A 21457-nucleotide genomic window follows, 5' to 3' on the forward strand; every position below is an offset into this window, starting at 1 on the left:
CTGAGACCACCGAGAAACAAACTAACATTTGAGGAAGCAACTGCAAATGGCGTAAAAACAGACTACAATCAACACGTAAATCAACACGACAAAAAGCAGCAAAAGATATCCAGGTACTGTGCTAAGATTACGAGCAAGGGTTATAGGAGGGTACGAAAAACAAGAAAATGGGTCAGTGCTACTTTTAAAATACAACTGACCGCGTCACACACAAAGCTATCTGGGACCACCGAGAAACAAACTAACATTTGAGGAAGCAACTGCAAATGGCGTAAATACAGACTACAATCAACACGTAAATGTTTTTTGCTAATCCCATCTAAACCAATAGACTTGGACTTCAAATGAAGAATGGTATTACACATAGCCTCAGCAAAAATAGGTAAAACTTGACACTGAGAAAGACTCTGTGGGATAACACTTAATAACTTTTCAAAATGATAATGAATATTTTTTGGCATTATGAACTAACTGTTGATAAGAAATAAGTACAAAAATAATACAAATTCAAAATCAGCAACTTTTTTTCCTCACATAGCCTAGGGCCAAGTCCATGCATCAGGAGGGGGGGAGGGCTAGGATGCATTGAAATGGCAGAAAAACTTAAGACATTCCTTTTTTAGATACGTTCGACTTCAAAAAATACTTTACAAATGAGAAAAGCGAACTTACGTAACAGCGACTATGGATCCCGGTGGGAAATCTTTCCAATCGAGTTCTTCGGTATCGTCCCCAGTGACAACTCGATTAAATATCTCACTTTCGAATACCTGCACATTTTTTCGGAAGTTAACTTCATACTCATCCGTACCATTGATTATTGTTGGATCCTTCACAAATTCCAGCGGCTTGCCAACGTGACGACTATTATCTCTGTCCAAACAAAAATGTACCTTTATTTTGCTTTTTATCCCCAAGAGTACCAATTTATTTACAGACAAATTTACGAAAAATAAAAGCAAGAGAACTTGTTGGTTCGTTAGCCAAACTCCAACCTCAAACACATACATCATATATATAAACAAAACATAACACCACCGACGGGCTAACAATATACCTCAAACAACAATTCACTTAGGGGACTACTGAAACAAAAAAGTCTATTCTTAATAGTCCATGGCCTTTAAGGCCACGCCCAGAACTGGGCAGTTGGCTGGGATTGCCCCCCCCCCTGTCCAGAAATCCATGAGTGCCGTAGACTTTTTTGTGAGTTGTTAAGGTTTATTCAAACTGAAGTAAAGACTAGTTGTAAATTTTCAAGACAACCCCAATTAAAGACTTATTCACCGAATATATTTGCAATGCTTCTATGATAATCAACAGGTTTTGTTCAGTTTTACTGAATAAAATGGAGAAAAAAAGTGAGATAAAATTGCAAACTACTCTTGAGGTAAGTAGCCTATTAATGAAACAATAAAAAATAAAAAGAAAGAAAGAAAGGTGAGCGTTGTAAGACCAGTCCTTAAGGCCCGGGTGTTGCCTACAGCCCAAGGATCAATATAAAAACCTGAAACTACACGGCATAAAATGCCATGCGACTCAGAAAAAAACAAGATAAAAAAAGATCAAGGACTAGAAAATTAACACCAAGTTAAGTCAAGACAGAAAATTGACAGCCAGTGCAAGTCCAGTGCAAGCAAGTCAAAAGTTGACAACAAAACTAGACATGAATCCTACAGTAGAAACTACCCAGCACAAAACGACTAAGGATGTAACGTCAGTTGCGCTACCTACGGAAGGTGGGCAACCTAGGGGATTATTTTTATCACATTCTAGTTTCTGTAACATACCGGCAAGGATATCAGCCCATTTCGTGGCTTGTTAAAAGACGTACTGAGAGGAAGGGTCCTCACAATTTGGATGAGATAATTTACTAAACCAGAAGTATGTGATAATTTAGCGAGTAAATCAGATTCTGCACAGAGAAAATGTGCTCTAGGAGTTGAAAGGGGCCCCAAGTTAGCCAGGTTGGTTGACAGTAAGTAAGGGGTGGGTTGGGATTTGAGTGTCTTCAAAGACTATTAAGTTATTAAGACTATTAAGTCTGGCAGAATCTTTACCTTTTCCTTTTTATGATAAACAAACGAAAAATTCCACATTCATTGCTTACTGTATAAGAAATTTGAAAATTTTGTGATTCGTTGTGTTATTTTTAGCAGATTATAAAGTAAATTACAAAATAGACACACATGAGTTGATACATCAGGTTTTCTATCTTCTCTAATATCTAAGATTATATCTTCTAATCGTTTTCTATCTTCTCTAATGTCTGCTATTGCCATTTCTCAGTGTTCTACTGTAGTGCAGCTGTTTTTTCCCAACTTGCCATCTCATTGTTACTTTTACAAACAAAATAAATTTGTTTGTAAAAGAGTTTTTTTCAGTAACATAAAGCATATTGTACTCTCCGTACTGATGTCTACATAGTCCCTTATTCCAGCGTTAAGTTTTATGTTAGTTGGATAGAACAACATTCTGGAGAAAAGTTATAAAAACATAATTTGTCCATTAAAATTCATTCTAAACCCATATGTGCCTTATTATACATCCATGTTTTATAAGTGCTAGTCCAGTGTTGTTCTTTTTTTGTTAGTATGAGCGCCATTTAGTTGGAACTTATTTTATATTAGCATAACTTGTATTAAAAAAAAAAACAGCCTGATTCTGAAAAGAAACTTAAAATCATAAAATGACCCAAATAGTTTTGAGTCTCCGTTAAGACTGTGCGCTTTGGACAATCCAGTCATGGATTACGTTAGGTTGGGTTGAAGAGTTCCGATCATTTAAGAAATCATCCGTTATCAGCAGAATATATATCAGTTATTTGCCAGAATATATCAATCAAGAATTTCTAGCAAAAAATTTTTCTGTCTTTGCATTTTAGTTCCACACGCCTAATTTCTAAAAAAAAGAGGTAACTCACTTAAAGAGCCAGTACAAGTACAGAATACATCTATAAAAAGCTTGCAATAAACAAACCAGCTGCGTCATAAGTCGAGGAAAGAATTTATTCAGAATTCAATATTCGAATTTTATGTTAAAGCAATTACCTGTTTGCTTATCTACGTTGGCTGATTTTTTTTCTATTTTTCCATTTCTATATTCCTTTTTTGTTCGTTTTGTTTACCTAACATTTTGGATTAAATACTGTGTACCATTTTAAACTAACTTATTGAAATTGAGTTTATACGGATCTTTTAACAAAAACAGAAAAAGTTTAAATCAAGTCAAGCAGACCAAATTCGAAAAGGAGACCAGCTGCATCACAAGTCGAGGAAAGAATTCATTCAGAATTCAATATTCAAATTTTATTTTAAAGCAGTTATCTGTTTGCTTATCTACGTTGGCTGATTTTTTTCAATTTTTCCATTTCTATATTCCTTTTTTGTTCGTTTTGTTTACCTAACATTCTGGATTGGATACTGTGCACCATTTTAAACTAAGTTATTGAAATTGAGTTTATACGAATCTTTTAACAAAAAAAGAAACAAGTTTAAATCAAGTCAAGCAGACCAAAATCGAAAAGGAGACCAGCTGCGTCACAAGTCGAGGAAAGAATTCATTCATAATTCAATATTCGAATTTTACTTTAAAGCAATTATCTGTTTGCTTATCTACATTGGCTGATTTTTTTTTCAATTTTTCCATTTCTATATTCCTTTTTTGTTCGTTTTGTTTACCTAACTTTCTGGATTGGATACTAGGGATAATCTCTTATTGAAGATATTTCCAAAAAATAAAGAAAGAAAAACGAAAAAAGCTTAGAAAACAAAGTAATAACACACAGGGTAAAAGATCTTTTTCCTATATTAATATTCTTAAATATTTACTCATTCTGTCATGTCCTATATTAATGCATAGTTTCAACAGCTTATTCGTTTTACACACACTGGCCACAACTCTATACACTGACTTTCTCTATAAGATTATCGTATCTTTCTGATGAGCCCTGTTTGACGAGAAATAATAACTTTTTTTTTCTTACAGCATTTACAGTTTACTTATTTTTTCACTAATTTGGACATTCCCATATATTTCTATTATTTTTCCGATACTTGTACTTATTAGATATTTATATTTGTCTATGCTCACTGCACATATAAGTGTCTTTCAGAACTGGTTCTTAATATTCCTTTAGTATAATTTTCCTCAAATAAATAATTTCCCTTCAGTGCTTTTTCAATGAACTTTCATTTTAGGTGAATTTCAACCTTTGGGACGGTTACTCTTGGGTTAGTCAGGCCCAGAATTTATTTTTAATGGAACGCATTACTCCTTACTATTTCTTCAAAAATATACTTTAATCACATACCCTAATCATTACGTATCCTTCAAGGTTACTTCTGTAGAGCTATTGGGTTAAATGAAACATTAGCTATTCAAATATGGCGGTATAAAGTGACAATTATCTAGAAACTCAGGTCCAAACACCTAGCCATGTTCTGCACCACAAGACAGTTGCATGACAATTTGCATTTCGGATTTTATGCTCGAACAGCTACAATCTAACAAAAAAACTTACTCGTCCTTTTTATGTCTGATTCTGCACTCAAAAAGTACTTCGTCTACATGCCCTTGAAGCTTCAAAGGTCGCAAGAACTTCGGCCCGTTAGACAAGTGATTAAAAACTGTGTGCGAGACCAGTATCACAGATTTATGAGTATTTGGGTTGTGACGTGTGACAGCAACAACGTCCGGATTCATTTGATCAACAAATACCTGTAAAAAGTCAAGGATTAGAATGGTTGCTTCTTAATTAATTTCGAAAATGTGCAGAAATAATTCTTTTTGACGCTATAAAAAAGACAACCAATATAAAGTTTCATTTGAGGTATTTACTGATACTATTGGTACTTAGCAGTACCAGGGAATTAAAGCGTTATTCGCATCTGTTGCTAATCCTGGTATTTTGGAGGATGGGAGGGACTGCTTTTACTCTACATTAGACTGGAGATTAAAGAGCTACTTTGCAACAAGGGCACAATATGTACTTTTGTGTGTTTTTTTTCAAAAAAAATAAGTTTTCCGCATACTTAGCCTTAATTGGAATTCAAATTGTAACAACTTAAATCACCTTGTGTTAATTTTCATCTTTTTCTGAATTTTCTTTCTTCTGAACAACGCAGTACTGTTAGTGCCACTAGCAGTTTTAACTATTATTAAACTGACGTCAGAGTGCCAAAGTTTCTTCTCTTATCACTTTCCGATATTCTTTGAGAGTCACCATTTTGAACCTAATCGAGTCTCGATACAATAAAATAAAAACTTATAATTTTGTAGAACTCTTTTTTTTTTTTATAGAAAAGGAACGTCAAGCGGTAGCTCTTGGGCAAAAGAAACAACTTAGGAATTGACGCTTAAGCAATCGAGTACAGTATACAATAGTCCAAAAATAAAAAATTAACTTTTGATTAGCTCATTTACAAAAAGCAAAGTTTGAGAAGGAAAAAAAAGTACCTGATTATATCCATTTCTTCCTAAATAAAAATGTAAGTCATTCAATGCTTTCTTCACGCGAATAATGCCAGATTCTAGGGATACTAAGCCAGGAGCTGGAGCAACTTCTTCAGACCATGAAGCGTAGGTTCTCTCTTCGCTTACTACATGTATCTACAAGATAACATGCCATATTAAATGAAATGAAAACAAAACTTGGGGATGCACTTAACCTCACAAATTTTGGACAAAACCTAAGCGAAGAAAATATTCCTTTTTATTTTTCGTCTTTACTCAATACAAAATTTTCATCTTTATTAAGTGAAAAATCAAAACATATTCGCGGTAAAGACAAAGTTTTGAACACTTTCACTTTGAAGTTACAATTTTGCACGGAGGACGATGGCAAATACTGTGCTTAAAATCAACTTCAATGACAAAACGAGACAAGCTACATACACCAGGTCACCTCGTAACCTCTACAGTATTAGATCAAAATTTCGAGATAGCCCTTTTGTTCAAAATAGTCGAATAATTAGCCTCTGGGGTTGACGTCATGGGTTGATTATTGATTAATATTTGTCCGTTAGAGGGTTCCAAAAGTTCGCCGATAATAGCATCCGTTATTTTTAGGGGCGACGCGATTATTTATTTTAATTTCTGTTCGTTTTTGGTTTCATTTACTCATTTATAGTAATTTCTATTCGTGTTAAATTTAAATTATTACATGACTTCGTTAATTCTCCTTTTAGGTTTTAAAATGTCTCTGTTTCTCTTTGATTTTTTTTTTAATATTTTTTTTAACATTAATCGTTAAAAAAACAATAAAATTTCGAGATAGAAGAAAAGGGATCAGGAGCCGTATAAATCCATTCCAAATACCTGACGCTCCTTCTTCAACCCAAATCCAAGGATTAAGGCCATTTTAGGCAATCCAATCACACTCTAACCAAAAGCATCCTACTTTATCATTATAGTCTGTTGCATTCAAGTTTACTGTTTTCTTATTCGGCACAATAATTTATCCTAGGTTATGGAGAAATGTTTGACCCCAAAGGATCTCCTTAGAAGAAGGCCAAGAGCCCTGTCAAAATCGAATGTTTTCTTTGGAGGAAACGAGTCTTGTGGCCTGAGAACTTAGAATCAGTTTTTGTGAGTCGTGTTTAGAATACAAAAAAGAGAGAAAAAAGAGAAAAAAAAACAAAAAAACACACAAACTGTGAATGTTTAAGCTCGCAAAAATTTATTTTTAATTTTTCAACGACCCTCCCCCCTCAAAAAAAGTAAAAAACATACATGGTGTGGAACAAGCTCGTCGTAACCACGATTACTTCCAGTGGCACAAAAGGCCATTGCCACAAGGGCTGAACTAGCAATCATGTCATACATTGTCCGTTTTTCAGCTGGGCTTGGATTATCGTGAGTAACATCCATAAAAATAGCGTGAGCAATAGACGGTACAAGTGGACGAATTGAAGGCTGAAAGAATGCACCAACGGGATCTCCACCAAAACGATATATGAGTCGACCCTGCTCATGTGAATCGTGAGCCGCCATTGCTTCTGAAATTAATGAAATTAAATGTAAAATGGCTAAGAAAGAGGGTTTTCGAGGATTCAGTACGATACTAAAGTTTACCAACTTAATATAAAATAATAAAGTTTATATATAAAGTTTTAAAGGTTTATATAAAGTTTACCTAATAAAATAAAGTTTACCTAGTTAATTTTTTGCATTCTCAAAGTACTACTATCCCAAAATAGATAAAACGTTATATAGTTCAGTCAAGTATGTACATAGAATAAACCCACTTTTGGGAATGTCAACCCCAATTCCCCTTGTCTGTTTCGTTTTTGTGTTTCTTTGAGACTCCTAACGTTGAGGACACTAATTTAAATTATTGCATATGTGCCTAATTTCAAAAAAAGTTATAAAGAAAACTAAATTTTCGCACTACCCTACCTTACGTAAGTCAGCAGTGAATTGCAATGAGCCCTTGATTTCCCCGGTATATCTTTGTTTTTATCTTGTGATGGACATCTAATGTACTAATTTTTAGACAGTTAGACAGTTTTCCACGTTAGGCTTACAATTGTTAACTTATCTTGCACAATTATAGGCAGAAATCAGGAATTTAATTTTAGTCACTTAACTTTGGCAGTCAACACCACAGAAATCTTTATACTGGACTTGGTTCACTTTAATTCTGAAGCCTCCGCACTAGTGTTAAATCCCTAGAATTGTTAGCTTGCCAAGTAAAAACCCCGAAAAGGCTCAATTTTACAACAAGTGTGAAAATCCTCGTAACTTTTATTACAGCTTCGTTTACGGAAATTGTTCATATAAGACCTACTTCATTTTCCGTACAAAATCAAATACAACGGAGCCTTCAGAGAGGGACTGAGTTTGTTCTTTGACTGTTTGCCAATAGAAAAGTTCATTAGCCAAATAAATGATTCCCATGGTAATCAATGGGAACTCAATTAATTTTGGGCTCAGACACATTGTTTCGTTTTTAAAAGTTTCATAGGTTTCTTAGCCAAAAAGCCTTTCGGACAAGACATACAAAAAAATAACAAAAACCAAACACAACCAACAAAAAAAAAACCACAAAAACACAAAAAAACGCTAGCTCTTTTCCCTGAAGATCCAAAAGCCAACTGACTGACCTAATCTCCACTGTCCGGGAAAACTGTTATTTTATCCGCTCAAAAGCGTGTACAGCGTCGCATCATAGTTTTCAGATTAGCTATTGGCTGGTTGCATCTTTTCGACAATGTCAATTATATCTAACAGATGTGCGGGAAAAGAAAATAAAGGAATTAATGATAATTTAGTTATAACTAATTAAGAAAACTGTAGTTTTCTTAATTCTATTGAGAAAACTATCTTAATAGAATTATTATCATTGAAATTGAAAATATCTTAATACACTATCTCGATGAAATTGTTTTCATGGATCCGAACTAACGACAATTTTCCTACGTCGGCTATTTCAAAAAGGCGTTAAGCTACGCAACAATAACTTACGGGTAACGACAAAAATTGAAAATATGCTCTCTTTTTTTTTCTTTAATATCATTAATGGCAAGTTGTTTATACAATGAAGACTCCTCAAGATATATAGATATAATTACTTAGGGTGTATTATTAGTAAAGACGGTGGGCGCAGTGAAAATGTTAAAATTAGAATATCCATAGCCCAGGGTGTTTTTTCACAGTTGAAAAAAAGCTTAGAAGAATGGGAAGATAAGTCTGCGAAGCAAGATTAGAATATTGGAAGCTACAGGGATGACAGTGTTCATGTATGGTTCTGAAGCATGGGCGCTCAGAAAAACGAAGAAAAATTTGATAGATGTTTTCCAGAGAAATTGCCTACGGACTGTTTTGGGTACACGACTGACAGGCAGTATTTAAAACAGTAAGCTGTACGAAAAGTGTGGTGTAATCCCGCTTTCTAGGGCTATAATGAGAGAAAGGTCGAGATAGCGGTTATGGCACGTTCTGCTGATGAAGGAAGACACATTGCCAGAGATGATCCTTTTTGGCCAACCGTCTTGGGCTAAACGATAAGCAGGAAAGATTTAAGGAAAATAGGAACTTCCTGGGAGGGTGTAAGGAGGGAGGCTTTGTATAGATTGGGATGGAGGAGCAGTATGCGTAGCTGTGTCGGCCTTAGGCGGCTTGGTGCTGCGATGAGTTAAAGTAGTAGAAGTTGTAGTATTTGACATCCGAAGCTCCATTCCCCAACCATTTATGAAAAAAGAGGATATAACACGATTTGGAGTAAAAACAACATTGTAAATTGCCAAAATTGAAAAAAAAAGAAATCTTTCCGAAGACTCTTTGATCTGAATGAGTATACATTTGACAAATAACAGTATTTAATTTCGCGAGAAGCATTTAATTGAAAGATCTGTAGCAAAATTGTTTATAAAATACCTGAGTTTTAAGCACTAACGCATACAAACAAACTTTTCATATTGGCTTTAAACAAGTTTTGTTATATTTCCGATGAAGTAACTGGCATGCATGCGTAATCGTTTGCTAAAGGGTGACGAAGATTCGTTTCGGCCAGAATGCTGGTTCGTTTCCTATGTTAGAAACTAGACATGAACAAGGAACAGCCGACTGTTTCCTTTTGCCTCCCCCAAGAAGCATTTTGCCCCCTCCCATAGATTAAAAAAACCTTTTTTCTAGTATTTGCATTGAAAAATGTCTGGGTGTTTTCATTCGAAATATTGAGAAAAAGAAAAAGTTATCCCCCCCTCCTAGATTTTTGTAAATATATATTTGGCCCCCCTCCCTCTACATTTTCGTCAATTGGAACCAGTTGCCGGTGCCTTTAGGAGGGCACCAGAATCGGGGTACCCAGAATCAAGGAAGCTGTTTGCTAATGTCGGGACCCAAAGGCATCAAAGCCGAGATAAAAACTTGCTTATTCGGGTACCATACAAAATACAATAAGTAAGAGGGTGTGACTCCTCCCCGAATACAAAGAGCTAAGGAGCTCCGAATGCTCTTCAGAAACAGGGTAAATTAAATCCCTTTTCTAGTCAAACAAGTTTTTTTCTACGGTTCCAAGGGGATGGGCCTCTGAGAAACTTTCTCCTGCTTTTGTTCTTAGTTATAACAACCATGGATACTTACAAAAAAAAGTATTTTTTTTTATTCTTAGGACTTTAAATCTTTGGTTCTTGGGTGGAGATAGCATATTAACAGAGATTTGTTCTCAAGTTCCTCCAATCCTTATTAATGATCCTTATCTTTCTAGCATAACGATTTTAGTAAGTAGTGATAAACGGTACCTTCTGGATACGGATGCGCTGTCATGCTATTTAATCATATTTATTAATTTTCCTGAGGCCCAAAATTAGCAATCAGCATTCCCAATTTTATATACATTAAAATTTTTAGATATCAAAATGAGCAAATAATATTTATTTATTGTTATTGAAAGATTTCATTTGAACGTTCTCGAAATGCATCATACAAAAAATAATCCTTTAGGGAATAAACATAAAGTTAAGTGCTCAATTACATTACGTTTCAACGTAAAAACAGACCTGATCAGGCTACCGAAGAACTGACTGTAGTTTTAACGCGCAGACAATTTATACTTGATTCAATAACAAAGACTTATCCGTCGTCCTATACTTGCTTACGCTGTCACTAAGATGTTTAAGGAGTATAGTTACTGATGAAATAGAGAAATAAACATTCTCTATTTCACAGTTATAGGATACGGCGCAGCGTTAGCACTGAACACATTCTTTGCATCTATTTCTTACTTTAGCTTTTTAGTGTTCCCAGTTTGTTCCCGTGGCAGTGCAAGTAATCAGAGGTCTGTTTTTTTTTACTTTGTTTACTGCAATAATGTCCGTCGTAGCAAAAAAGTCGTCATTTTATGAATAACTGTTTTTGATACGTGGGAACACTACCTACACCGCCACACCATCTATATTTGTCAGTCAACTACATTTTGGACTGATAAAAAGACTACCAGAAAGCAGTATTGTAACGCGTTCTGGGCAATCTCTCCTTGTCAAGCACTGACATCTTCTACCCCCTGCAGCGGACTCAGTAGTTAACTACAAGAAGAAGAACAAAATAGTGCTAGTGCCCTGCAGAACTAATTGGTTTAACAATTCATTTGTCGTTTTTCACTAGTGCCTTTAGTAATATGTCCTAAGAATAAAACTGAAAAAGACAGCACATCTTAATTTGTGATTTTTATCAAAGACTACCAAGGCTGTTTCGAAACAAACGATTATGTAAGCATGACGAAGTGCTGGAGCCTATGAACACTCCACCTGCCATTTCAAACTCGGAAAATCTGCACCATAACGAACGAATTTTCTATTCTAATATTATATTTTCTCTTCTTCTTACCCCCCCCCCCCCCGTAGATTTATAACAGTTTAACCCATAAACCAGGGGATGCGACGCTTTTTCCGGACATCATTCCTTAGAGTTATTACTGTATTTTTCTTTTTGGGTCAAATAACTAGTCATTGTTTTAAAGCCTCCTCAAACCCCCACAAAAAAAAGTAAAAGCAGCAATTATGATCTTTCAATGAAAAGATTGGGAACAGATTCTTGGAAAAATCACATCGCCCAGTACCTTGTGAAAGCGTAGTGGATGAAGCTGAGTCTCCAGGATCAAGGTTTACCGGTTCAATCCCGCGTGTCGCAAGGAACATTTCCTTTATAAATTCACTTAAATTTTTTTTTCATGTTTGAATATTACAATGCTCATCAATAGCTTATAGAACAAAATCACCAGAAACTCTTACCTCGTATCAATGAAGTAATACCAAGTCTATTCACAAAAACATTATCAATAGCATCCGAATTGGTGAAGAGTTCAGCAATGACAAAGAGATCGGGTCTTACACGACGCGCACAGTCAATTAAATACTAAAAAAAAATTGAAACTCAATTAAAACGGCCTAGAAAACAATTAAATATATACAATAGTTTTAGCATTAAAAATATGTATATACTTTCTTTATAAGTGAGCAATAATTGCGAATGTATATTATATATTTATGTATGTATTTTTTTTTCGAAAACGGCTCCATATCTTTTCGGGAAAATTGGCACCCTGGGCGTCTTGAAAATTGGCAAAATTTATAAGTATTATAAATAATAATTCGTTGGAAGAAAAAGAATTTTTGGTCCCATCTCCTGAACAATTAACAAATGTATAATCTGGACCATCATGTAATACTAGAACAATAAGGGCAGCTAAAGAAAAGGGCATTGGTATTATATTCACAATAGGTGAAAATCAACAACCTGGACTGTCAACTGAGACAATATCCAAAAAACAAAAATTTATAAATCTTATAAAGGATAGGTTACAGGCACGAATAGGCGTTAATTTCAATTTAATTGAACAATTAGCATACATATTTCGGAGCACCCATGTGTAACTAGAACAAATCAAGTAAAAGAAGCAAAGGGCATTATCAGTTTTTATTATGTGGTAAAAATCGGATATCACGTAGAGAGAAAAATGTATTTAGCATTCAAATTATAGAGATAATCAAAACATGTCAAAATTGAAAATGAAACGATGAGAATTAAAAGGATTATTCTTTGGAACTACCTGAACTATCAAACGTGATACAACCAAGAGAACAGCCCGAACAGATTAAATTCACAAGGGTGAAAATCAACAACCTGGACTATCAAATGAGACAAGACCCAAAAAATGAAAACTTACAAGTATCATAAATGATAGAGGAAAAAGAAGTTTTTCTAAATGACAGAAAAAGATGTTTTTGTCCCACAACCTCAACAACTAACAAATCTACAGCCTGGACTGTCATGTAAAACTAGACCAACAAGGGCAGCTAAAGCAACGGGCATTGGAAAATTGTCTGAAGTAATGAAAATCCAAAATGAAGAAGAAAGAAAAATGGGGTTAGAAGATATCCATCAACAGAGTCAAAACGTGCAAAAATTGAAAAAGATAGTTATGATAACTGGGTTTGGTATTTTGACATGAATAAGGTCATCAGTGCTTACCATGCCTTTGTTTAAAAAAAAAATTACATTTCGGCGATATGTATTTCATAATGACCGGGCAAACATTTTATAAAAGCTCCAAGCGATGAAACAACTATAAATAACGACGTTAAAGTTTATAAGGACGTTAGCCATGAGCCTGATACTGCATCAGCCTCTGTTAAAAAACAACAACAAAGATTCGGTGTTATGTTTTTCATAATGACAAAAGACAAGCCAAGGCGAAATTAAAGTCTAATAACAAAAAACGTAACTTTACAAAGGCGGTAATTCTAATTTAAGGTTACTTAAAATATTTGAGGGGTTGATTGACGAAAATGACGCACCGATAAATGTGATTAGAAAATTAATGAAAGTGAGAATCGCAACAGCTAAAGAAAAAGGCATGGAACAAACGACAGCGAGAATCACATTGAATTGTAAACAAAATTTTGAATAATGATTGGAAGCTAGAACAGACATATTTGTTATCTATTAAACACCTTAAGAATTAAATGAAATGATGTATGAGTTTAAACTGCTAAACAAAAAGGCGTGGAAAAAACTTTCTGAGGTAAAGATGAACAAAAATGGCCAATGGAACCTACGGTTGGAAAATAAGGAACAGCGAAGACTGGCCACAAAAACCATCTAAATAGGTCAGGATTTTAAAAAAGACATCGTATTTTTCACAGGGTGGCTATATAAAAACTGTGGTGACGTCATGACACCAAGAAAAGGCTCAAATCGTCTGCGGTTAGAAGACAAGCGATAATAAGAATCCATATATAGAAGCCTGCCGCGTGCCGAGTTCCGGGTTACTGTATATATAAACCATAAAAAGAAATATAATAACCAAGCACGAATGTCAACTGCAATACCAAAATGCCGAGTTAAGTATACACCTGAAGCATTAAGGTTTCTGCTCCCTATGAAACATGCTATTTAGCGAAGAGCCTACTGCTGTAACTCGCACCAAAAGATGCTTATACAACTGGATTTATCAGTTTCAGTTCTATTCATTTACCAAGTCCAAATTATGGCTTGACTTGGAATTCTCCTAATAGAATGATCTATAGCTGCTTAAAAATAGGGAAATTTTCCCACTTGCACATTTTTTCGAAAATTTTTCGATCTAAAAAGAAAATGGAAAGTGTTCGATCTAAAAGAAAATGGAAAACAAACCTCGTTTGGAAAACAAAAATCATTTAAGTTATTAAATGATAGCAAAAGTGTCACCACCCGTTGAAACTTCATAGGACTGCAGAAAATAACATCCAAAACTGGCACAGAAAACATAAGCATTAAGACAATCATTTAATATAATTTTTACTGGCAAAGAGTATGAATATAATTATTTTAGTATTCATTTATTTATAATTGTTCAGCTACGTTAAAAAAAAGAGAAGAACAAAACAGAAAAAAAGAAAGAAAGTAACAACCTGCTTTACAATAAGATCAATCAAACCCATTATTTTTTATCCTCAGTATTTTTTCTCCAATTGAAGTTGGTCAAACTCAATTTTGAACGATAAACCTAAATATTTACATTGATCATTTTTCAACTTGAAATATTATACTATGATTCCCCATTGTAGTACAATATTTGCAGGCAAGAATATACAATTAGCCAGATGTAACAGACTTGGGGATTCCTTGTGCAACAGGGCAGCTTTTGTCGATAGGAGCGAATCAGTAACTGCTGAGAACCGTGCAGTGACCAAGATGAACCCCAGGTTCTACAAAGCCTCCACTCAACGGAAAGTCATGGGCCGTCATGCTCTCCGGCCGTAAGCGGGCGTAAGTACTTTGTGTGCACACTTCAGAAAGAGCTTTGGTTCTAGCCTTTGCTGGTGGGACCGTTTGGTTTCCTTTAACACCTAAGGATTTTAATTGTTGAAATAAAAAGAAAATTATGACGTGGAACGTAAGACGTTGAAAGACACGTAATGTATTGACATTTTGACTTAAGAATTTGGGCGACTTACACTGAACTTTTAGAAGTATCAGAGACTGGTTTCTTATTGCTAGGGGACGTCGAGTTAGATAATATTCAAATTTACAGATTGCGGTAAGAAGGGTGGAGCAAATATGCAAGGAGTAGAACTCATGACGAATAAGGAAATTTAGAAGTATCGTTAAGGTGCTTTCCAAAATTAAACTAAAATAAAAAGTACGGCATAAAACGTTATGAAATCGAAAGACTATTATTTTGGTATTTTGACTGATGAATTGAGACCTTTTGAACTAGACTTGTTAGAAATATCAGAACTCATTTTCGAGTGAAAAGAAAAATAAAATTAGGTGACATAATTTTTTTTCAGGTAGAGGGAATGGGGTGTATATTTGCAGGGACTATGACAATGAATAAAAAAGCATGTCAGTCTTGTTTAAGCTGGGAATGTGTTGATAACATAATTACAGCTCCATACTCAATGTTTAAATGGGCAAGGTATCAGTTAGTGGCGTACGCCTCAGCAGAGTTAATTGACAATAGACTAGGAGGAAAATTAAATACCTTTGCAAGAAAGAATAGGCGAGATCCCTGATAGAAGTACGGTATTTTATGGGTTGACTTTAATATGCAGGTTGGTACAAATAGGGATCAATAGCATCCTTCCTAAGGCTATTTTGGCATAGAGGAGGAAAATAACAATGATAATGGACTCTTGCAATTTTGTAAGCACAATAACCGAGTTATAGCCGATACGATATTTTGCTATAAAGTAGCCCTTAAGTTAACATAGTACTTCCAAAGTACTCATTAACCGTAATGATTATGTTATTGTAAAGCAAAGACAGACAGTGCTTAGATTAATAATCAGTGTCTGAATTGTCACATCCCTGAGGTCTGAAGTTTTACAGATTATGTACGAGCATTTGATTCAGTCGCTGCAAAAGCTTTAGTGGAGGTCTCAAAGGGAAGTTTATTTTTTGACTATTGCTACATATGGGAAAAATATTGTTGCACTTGAGGCAAGAAGCGAGGTTAATAGTTAGTTCCATGTAGAATTAAGACGGTTTGGCCCTTATCCACGTCTATATGGATTATTCTGATGGATTTTGTAAAAAAAAAAAAAAAAAAAAAAAAAAAAAAAAAAAAAAAAAAAGACTAAGGGAGGAAATGGAAAGATAAAATTCTTGTGGAATTAGATTATACATAAGATTTGAGCGTCTTAGACAAAAATGTAGGCAAAATGGATTGTTTTTGATGTTTTCAGGGTTGAGATCATAAGAATAGGATTTACAAACAATGTTGAGAAGATCAAGTTGCTTGATCAAGTTGGGAATAAATGGGGACGAAGAGGTGACGTTAAGTACGAAGAAACTTGACATGCGCCTTTTTTACGACGAGGATATCAACTCGGTTGAACGCATACAACGTAGAAAGACAAAATTCTGCCCAACTTTATCTCCCCTCCCTTATGAAAAACAGCTTCGGCGGCTCCGACAACCAGCTTCGGCCTATTGTTTTTATCATGGCGACATGACTGAAACTTAAAGACCTGCAAAGGAACTTCTTATGATAACATTGTATCCATCGAAATTCTACCGCTCAGTACATCAGGTCTACAGGGCCATCACTTCAAACTCCAAGGCAGACAATTCTTCAAGCACACCACAAGATGGACCTTCTCCAACCGGTTCATGAATAAGTGGAATAGTCTGCCCTCGTCAATCGTAATTAGCCCAGATGTGGATTCATTCAAGAAACAAATTGATAATTTTCAGAAATTTGATGTTTTCTAGTTTCTCATTTCACAGAGAATTGTAAGCTTGCGCCTGTTTTTTATTTATTATTACTACATCCATAGGCAGCTTTTTTTTTTTATTAGGAATTCACCTGTTAATCAAAAGAAAAGTAGGACATACTTAAAATAGGGTCAGAAGAGTTAATAAAAAAAAGACTTTAAAGCAGTACAACCTTATTGGAGGGAGTCAGTAGTGAAGCTCTGAATCTTTCCTACCCACAGTGTAACAGAAAAACTAAAGAAAATTAGAAGCAACAAATATTAGTATAAAAAAAAAATCATTATCCAGGAAAAGATTAAACATATTCTGTAACAAGGAAAATAATCCTATTGAGAAAATTGACAACAGAACTCAGATCAGCTGACACGTCACAGTTTCGGAACTGCAACTGCAAGCCCTCCCACTTTATTTGAACCTGAAATTAATATTCTCTATAGCACAAGGCACTTGTTTTCAATAACTTGAAACTAAGATTAAAAAAAAATAAAAAAAATAAATAAGCAATCTTAAATCGAATCAACTGAAAATTTAGCACTGACACTACAAAACCCAGCTGAAAATTGCGCTGGGATGATTAGATGAACACACAAAAGAAGAAACATTTACCTCTGCAACATGAATAGGAGTTGAATGACAATTGTCCAAGCGTATTCCGTGAAATTTTTTTGCAACTTCTTCAACATATTTCCGCATATGCTCCCAAAGGAAAGGACTATCTTCAGCCTTCTCTCCATACCTGAATGAAAGATTGATTAATAGCTGACTTAATTAGCAATTACTAAATTATCTCGGTTAAATGGTTTGTCAGAGTCGATAAAACAAGTATAGACAGGTGTAGATTACTTCCAGAAGTCAGATAGAGTAAAGTGGTGGCATTTCCTATTAATGCATTTATTTCCAATAGTTTCCTTTAATAACCATTTTTGAAAATTCTTTTATCGCCTCACACAATAACTTCAAAGATTTTGAAAAACAGTTTGGCTGATATATTGAAATACCATCTTATGACTATATCGTATCATTTTGTCTTTTTTCCGCTGAATGTAAATTACCTCGTTTTCCTTCGTTGTACAACAATTTCTCGTTTTTTTCGTATCAGTTTGGCTTTAAAAAGGCATGTAGTGTAGAATTCCCAATACGTTTTTTTGCGTTTCGTGACTGAATACTTCTGGATGTATTTGATATCTGTCAACTTGTTTCATCAATTGAAACTAAGCATTTGACCGAGTTAACAACTCGAAAATGCCGAGAATCCTCCAAAATAGAAGCGTTCCACTGTGTTCTATTAAACTTTTGACAATGTAGTTTCAAAATCATAGACTCCCCACCCCCCCCAAGAACCTTACCCATTTTTTACTCAGTGTATACTGACAGCCAGTCTGCCAAACCTCTTTAAAAATCAATTTTTTTTTTTTTTTAATTTTAACATTATTATAGGTCGCATGTAGTAAAGTGACGTCAATTCACGAAAACTAAAGGGGAGGCGGCTGAATGGATTTTTAAAAATCTAGGGGGAAGGCAGGTTTGTATTTTTTTTTATTTGTTCAATAAAAAAACAAAAAAGCATTAGTCAACAAAATACCCCCCCCCCCCAAAAAAAGAATATATTTTTCAAAATCTTGGGGGGGGGGCAAGAAACCCCTCCAACCAGTTGACGACACTGGTACGCACGTAGACATTAATGTTGGCATTAACCTCTTGTGGAAATTCATGAATGTTCAAAACGTATCCGAACTTCTCAATTTTATTTCACACCGTTCATTTTCAGACACAAAATCTAGAATAAAAAAAGTTAAAATAAAAAATTTCTAAATAAAAAGTTCTGAATAAAAAATTAGAAACTTGACAGAACTATATAGAAAAAATTGTTGGAAAATTACAACTTCGTGTTTTACGTGATCCTAGGAAGGTAAAGGTCTCATGATTATGCAGATGATTTGAGTTTCCTATGTCATCAAATACATTCTTAGATGTTTTAAGCGCTCAGGATGCAACAAAATTAATGTTAAGAAGTCTGGCTCCCTTAGTTGTGACAACAATGATATGTTTTATTCAAAACTTTAAACAATACAACATATTTGGTAAATACTACAATGCAATTATATAGGTAAATATTTTAATAAATATAAGCCAGCTTATATCTATTTATACCATGAAATAACTGACCCAGTCAATGTTAGTCCTTAAGAATGAGAGAAAAAAGATGAGGGGCGGGGGAACCAAACCTACGATTCAGAAACGTGCCCTTACGGGAAGGGACCTGTCTCCAAACCCCGTGAAATTCCAAAATTTCCCCCCATGATTTCGATAAAATCAAAAAGTTTACAGATGCACCGCTTACCGATGTTTTGAAGAGTAGCACAACCCCTGTCAAATTATGCATACGTCCCTGAACAGGCTTCATGTTGACGACATATAAAAAGACATTGAGTGTTGATCCTATGACTTAATGTTTTTGATCACCCTATTAAATTTTTTGTCTGGTCAGAGTTTTAGTTCCTCAAGAAAATGCTTCGATTCCACCCACTTTCAGCGAACTGACCTTAATATCAAATTCATTTGAGCCAAAGGTCGTAACTGAGGGTCCAATCAATTTTTCTTCTTGCTTAGCTGTAGAATATATTTTTCTTCTTACAGCATAACTACTATAGTGTCACTAGAAAAATATTAAAAAGTTCCACAAGAAAAACACTAGAAAGCTCCACTGCGCAAAAAAGGAAAAAAAAAGACATAAAAAGCATCGAAAATGACATAAAGAATACCTCAGCTTAACGCTGTCACCCCAAGCAATTAGTTCTCGTCTAAGATAGACCAATGTTCCAGGTTCTGCAAAGTTTCTCAGGGGATCATCACCAATTACCCATCCGTTGTGAGCAAGAATCTGTCCACCTTTTTCTTTCATCATTTCTTCTTCTTCTTCAAGTGAAGCCTCGGGGAAGGCTTGATAGAAATACCTTAAAATGAAAGATATAGTCAATACCGCCACAAGATGTGGATGGTATAAACTGGATTATGACATTCAACGGCAAAGTGAAATAGATGGCGAAATATCATGAACTAAGTCCACTTCGATTTACTTTTTAAGATTTTTTTTTTTCAAGAATTAAAATAGCACTTTTGCTTTTGAAAAGTCTGCCAATCAAATTTAAAGGTCATGCAGCCTTTATGGGATCACTACATTGTATTGATGGAACTATTAATTTTTGTTTATGTTAAATATATCTCATCAATGAATAATAAAAATATTCTAGGGGGGGGGGGTCCTTGACAAAACACCTTTTCCACGTTTGTATTTTCTTTTCCCAGTTTTGTTCAAAGAATATAAGCAAGAAAAGTGAAATGAGGTAAATGCAGTACGAATGAGATTCTTCCTACTTTAAACCACTCTCTGTTTACTTTCTTAAAAGGAAAATGTCATGACAAATGACTCATCTGGTTGTAGTTAATGTATTTAGAGTGCATGAGCCTAGGAATATCTTCTCCCCCCTCTTTTCTTGAAGGGAAAGAAATTGATAATGGCTTGATGATAACTCGTTTTAAATACGATACTTATACAATAAAATATATATTTATGTGTAAAGTCAACGAGCTAGCACGGGCATAGTAAACAGCGATGTCTCTCCCATTTATTATTTATGTTTCTATTTCTGGTAACTTTGTATAAGAAGGGGTGGTAAGATAAACTGGAGAGAAGACTCATTCAATCCGATCTTAAAACTTCCAATGCAATTTTTAACAGCCAGAAGGGATTGGACAGAAACCAGCACCTTCCCCGTACCCCTTAGAGCCTTCAGAGATCGTTCCCGAGACTAAGCACACATTAAATGTTGTAAGTGAGAAGGGAAGGCGTTGAAAGGCCAGAAAAAGCGTTTTTTTTTTCAAATGGTTTGAAACTTAAAACCATGAGCCCATGGAAAAAAGGGACATAACCAAAAAAAAGTTCGAGGTACGGAACCCTCAAAACGGGGCCCAAATACCGGCCAAAACCTTCTTTCGAATCAGCTTACAGTTACATCCTTAGACCCTGACATCGAACCGCCACAATGCATTTACAAAGTCAGTTCAAGAAGAGAGAGAAAGAAAAAAAGAAAAAAAAGAGAGAGGGAGAGAGAGAGAGAGGGAAAGAAAATATGTTACGAAACTACATGATAAAAGAGCTTACTGTGGTACAAGAGGATGGGTTTCAGATACTTCTTTGATACGTGGTCCATCATGTTGAAGCCGCTGATACCGCATCCCAGCTAAAACGTTACTAACTGCAGCGTGAAGATGAGACCAAATCTCAGACTTCTTTGCCTCATTTAAGGATATAAGGTTCTCCTTGAGCCATTGACCAGATTCGGCAATTCTTTCTTCTTCTGTTTGACAGTTCGGTCTGAAACAACAAAGTGATCCTGAATATGATTATGAAGTAAAACTTTCAGTATTCTTTTTCATTTTCGATACGTTTCTTGTCTTATTTAGTTTTGTTGTTTTAGTATATCTCTCGCAAGATCTAAAAGATCTTGGTAGTTAAAACAGTCCCAAACTTTTGGGACAAAGGATCCAAAAACGTATTTCAGATGGGACCAAGCCAAAACTTTGAAGAGTTTGGACCCTCCGTAGGAATTTATTTTCAGGAGGAAGAGGGAACTGAAAAAAGGCATATTATGTGAAAAAAATTCAAAATGAAAAAAAATAACAAGATATAATCGTAAATCACGATTAATCAAGGTATGTTGGTTATCAACCACATTTCCATTTCGAGCGACCA

General features: G+C 34.9%; 1 protein-coding gene across 1 annotated transcript in view; it reads right to left on the reverse strand.

The window, feature by feature from the left end:
* The window catches only part of LOC148944563 (glycogen debranching enzyme), a 106809-nt gene that overhangs the window by 39175 nt on the left and 46177 nt on the right, over positions 1-21457 (reverse strand). Inside the window, exons 7-14 of the mRNA XM_089100461.1 lie at positions 20867-21079; positions 19467-19658; positions 17311-17440; positions 11733-11856; positions 6733-6998; positions 5458-5610; positions 4523-4719; positions 673-873 (exon numbers count right to left, since the gene is read on the reverse strand). Of these exons, the coding sequence (XP_088956587.1) occupies positions 673-873; positions 4523-4719; positions 5458-5610; positions 6733-6998; positions 11733-11856; positions 17311-17440; positions 19467-19658; positions 20867-21079 (1476 nt within the window). The remainder of the gene's footprint in view (positions 1-672; positions 874-4522; positions 4720-5457; positions 5611-6732; positions 6999-11732; positions 11857-17310; positions 17441-19466; positions 19659-20866; positions 21080-21457) is intronic.

Source organism: Artemia sp. Qi Xiang Cuo, chromosome 14, assembly GCF_049724085.1.
Source record: "Artemia sp. Qi Xiang Cuo chromosome 14, ASM4972408v1, whole genome shotgun sequence".
NCBI lineage: Eukaryota > Metazoa > Arthropoda > Branchiopoda > Anostraca > Artemiidae > Artemia > Artemia sp. Qi Xiang Cuo.